Source organism: Tribolium madens, unplaced genomic scaffold (assembly GCF_015345945.1).
Source record: "Tribolium madens isolate multiple individuals breed KSU strain unplaced genomic scaffold, Tmad_KSU_1.1 Scaffold_20;HRSCAF=117;Tcas5.2_LG4, whole genome shotgun sequence".
NCBI classification, from domain to species: Eukaryota; Metazoa; Arthropoda; class Insecta; order Coleoptera; family Tenebrionidae; genus Tribolium; species Tribolium madens.
Window position 1 is genome coordinate 241,111 of NW_025400985.1, and position 4,149 is coordinate 245,259.

Consider the following 4,149-nt stretch of genomic DNA (forward strand, 5'->3'; position numbering starts at 1 on the left):
AATGTCCTAAACATATCAAAAATTTAATTTTTTCTAATTTATTAAAAAAAACAAATTTTGGACATCCTTGACATAATGACAATTTGATAATTCAAGGATTACGATTTTTCAAGAATGTCCTAGACATGTCAGAAATTGAATTTTTTCTAATTTATTAAAAAAACAAATTTTGGACATCCTTGACATAATGACAATTTGATAATTCAATGATGACCGTTTACCAAGGACGTCAAACATTTTAGTTATTTTTAATTTATTACAAAAAAAAACAGATTTCAAACTTTCTTGACAGAATGACGATTAAATAATGTTTTTTCATGCATGTCCAAAATATATTAAAAATTCAATTATTTTTAGTTTATGTGAAAATCAGATTTTGGACATCCTTGACGATGAAATGATATTTTTTCCATGGATGTTCAAAACATAACCAAAAATTTCAGTTATTTTCAATTTATTAAAAAAAAACAATTTTGGACATCCTTGATAAAATGTCAATTTGAAAATTAAATGACCTTTTTTTTTTCTAAGGATGCCCAAATCATTTCAAGTATTTTCTATTTATTTAAAAAAACGATTTTAGTCTTCCTTGACAGAGTGACAATTTAACAATTAAATGAAGTTTTTTTTTCAAGAATATCTAAAAACATAAAAAAAATATTGATTTATAAGTTTATTTAAAAACTAAATAAGGGACAGAACCACGATTAAATGACATTTTTTTCAAGGATGACCAAAACATATCAAAAATTTTAATTATATTGTCAATTTATTAGAAAAACATATTTTGGACATTCTTTAGACATGTCAAATTTTTTTTTTTTTTTAACTTATTTAAAAAACAGATTTTGGATATCTTTGACGATGATTTTGGTCTATTCGCAAAAATTTCGAATTTCAATTTATTTGAAATTTTGGACATCCTTGACAATGAGAATTTGATAATTAAATGGCGGTTTTCCAAGGATATCCAAAACGCGTCAAACATTTTAATTATCTTCAATTTATTTAAAAACAGATTTTGGACATCCTTGTCAGAATGACGTTTAAATGATCTTTTTTCACGGATGGCCAAAATATATCAAAATTTCAATTATTCTCAATTTATTTAAAAACCAGATTTTGGACATCCTTGACAGAAGGCAATTTGATAATTAAATGATTTTTTTCCAAGGATGGCCAAATTATGTCAAAAATTTCAATTATTTTTCATTTATTTAAGAAAACTCATTTTGTATATTTTTGAGAGAATGACATTTTGACAATTACATCACGTTTTTTTCTAAAAATGTTAAAAACATATCAAGTTTTAATTATTTTCAATTTATTTAAAAACCAGATTTTGGACTACCTTTTCAGAATAATAATTTGACAATTAAATGAAGTTTTTAAAAAAAAATGTCCACAAACAGCAAAAATTTCAATTACGTTCAGTTTCTTTAAAAATTAGGTTTTGGACATCCTTGATAGAATGACAAATTGTTAATTAAATGACGGATTTCCAAAGATGTCCAAGACACGTCAAATATTTTAATTGTTTTTAATTTATTAAAAAACAGATTTTAAACATCCTTGGCAGAATGACGATTAAATAATGTTTATTATGGATGTCCAAAATATATTAAAAATTCAATTATTCTTTGTTTATTTAAAAACCAGATTTTGGACATCCTTGACGATGAAATGACATTTTTTCCATAGATGTTCAAAACACATCAAAAATTTTAATTATTTTTAAATTAATAAGAAAAATAGATTTTGGACATCCTTGACAGAATAACAATTTGACAATGAAATGACGTTCTACGAATCCCCAAAAACATCAAAAAATTTAATCTTTGACAGAATGACAATCAAATGACTTTTTTTCAAGGATAAGATATATTTGCATTAGGCGCATTTTAATATGAATCACCCTGTATAAAAACTTACTTTATGAAAACTGAGAAATCCTTGTCCTCGTCTGACTCCTGCGACGCGGCTTTGCTGACCCGATTTGGGGTACTTTGTGGTACCGTCGGTGGTTCCTGAAGGGCTAAAAACGCATCAAACGACTCCTCTATGCCAAATCCTGTTGAATTGTCTTGATTTGTTCCAAAATCGTTGCCCCACGCATCCAATCCGTTCTTATTTTCATCTTTTACCGATTCAAATTTTTGGGCAAAAGCATCAAATTCGTCGTCGGTTTTCTCCTGGGTCTCCTGAGTCTCTTGATTGGCGAAAATATCAGTCGCAGGAGTCGCAGGTTTATCAGCAGGCGATTGGTTCTCGTCATTTTGCAGAAAAACGTTATTGTCAAGGATTGGTTCCTGCGCCGCGAATGGATTAAATGTGACACTAGACACGGAACCTTTACTTTGACTATCACTCGTGTCCATTTGTAGGTCGTTTTGCGACGATGGTTCCGGTGAAATGAAATTGTCTTGGAGTGGTTCTGGTTTGGGTTCCTCCGGTTCAACCAAATCAAACAACAAATCGGTGGTTTTCTCCTGTTTTGGTGCATTATACAAGTTTAAAATATCGGCTTTGGTTGCAATTTTTGGTACCACATTTTCAACCCCAAACATATCCTCCATTTCATCTTTCGGTGGTGGTTTTGGTGCCAAAACTGGGGGCGGTTTTGGGCGTGGCGGTTTAGGTCGTACCGGCTTATTATCATTTGGTGGATTTTGATTAATATCATTGTCTTGGTTCAATGGTTCAATAGTGGTACCAACATCGAGTAAATCCCCGAAAGTGGGTTCCGGAGTGGGACTAGGTGAATGCAAATCGCGCATATTCACCGGACTTGGAGTCCGGGTTGGAGGAATCCGGTCCAGTAAATGGGAACTTGTCGCGTCCATAGCCCCCATGACTGACATTAACAAATCCTGGGTTTCTTTCGGGGGTCGTGGTGGGGGTGGTCTTGAAGGGGCTGCTGTAAATTTCAAGTCCAAATCGGTGGGTTTTTGAGGTGGGGGTTGTGGTTCCAGTTCCATGGGATCGAAAGCAAAAGGATTGGTGTTGTTGGAGGAGGCGGAAGCTTGAACCAAAAAGGGATTATCACTTCCGGGAGGATAATCCTCATCCCCTCCCATAAGGAAAGGATTTGAAACAGTTGAATGTGGTGACGTGTATTCATCTTCAAGGAGAAAAGGATTCACTCCTTTAACATCCATTTTAAATCAATTCAGATTCTAGTAGTTTCAATTCTGTTTTTCCGGGTGCTATATTATTAGCAATACTGGTATCAAAAGGGTCACAATCGAAACTTTCCGGTTTTAGACAAGTGTGACTTGCAGGATCCGGAAAATTATCAAGTAAATCAACCGGAGTTTTGCCCGGATCAATCAACTCAGACTCGAGTAGTTTTAATTCGGTTTTCCCCGGAACAATATTACAAGCAATTGACGTATCAAAAGGATCACTGTATGAAATCTCCGGTTTTTCCCCCAATGGTGTTAGAACTTTGACAGGAACTTGATGCTCAAGTGCCAATAAATCAATTTTTGTCTCAAAATCTTGAAACAATTCACTCTCGATTATCTTCAATTCGGCTTTCCCCGGTTTATCACTCACAAAGGAAGTGTCAAATGGGTCATCCTCTGGGAAAAACTCTTCAGGAACTGAGTTTTTGCGCACGTAGAATGGTGTTAAAGGCTTTGCGATTTTCTCTCTAACTTCAAGTAGGTCGTTTTGGGGCGATGGTAGATCAAAAGAGACTGTTTTCGCGCCGATATTTAGTACATCAGGTCGTGATAAAGTCCGTTCACTTCTTCTCGGATCAAAATCCTCCTCTTCTTGGCTTTTTATATCACCGAGAAGTTCCTTTTCGATGAATTTCAACTCGGTTTGGCCTACAAGTTGTGCATTTTCGACGATTGAGGTATCAAATGGGTCGCAATACTCTATGTAGTCGCCGTCGACTTGTTCCAAGGGTCGGAGAGGTTGCTCGTTGAGGTTGGACAAGTCGGTGTTGCTTCCTCCAAGTAGATCGCGATGTGTTGGAGTGATTAGATTTAAGTCAGTTTCTGGAAATTTTCAGGGTTTTTTTTTTTTTTGAGGATTAAATTACACAAGGCGACAAAAAAAAGTCATGTCGTGACAATTTTACTAAAAAAAATTTCAAAAAGTCCACACACTTTGAACCAAATAATTTTTTTCTAATTT

General features: G+C 34.0%; 1 protein-coding gene across 1 annotated transcript in view; it reads right to left on the reverse strand.

Annotated features, from left to right (window-relative positions):
* Positions 1-4,149, reverse strand: part of LOC123005539 (protein stoned-B-like) — a 21,986-nt gene that overhangs the window by 8,732 nt on the left and 9,105 nt on the right. Inside the window, 2 exon segments of the mRNA XM_044399332.1 lie at positions 1,933-3,161; positions 3,163-4,010. Coding sequence (XP_044255267.1) covers positions 1,933-3,161; positions 3,163-4,010 — 2,077 coding nt within the window.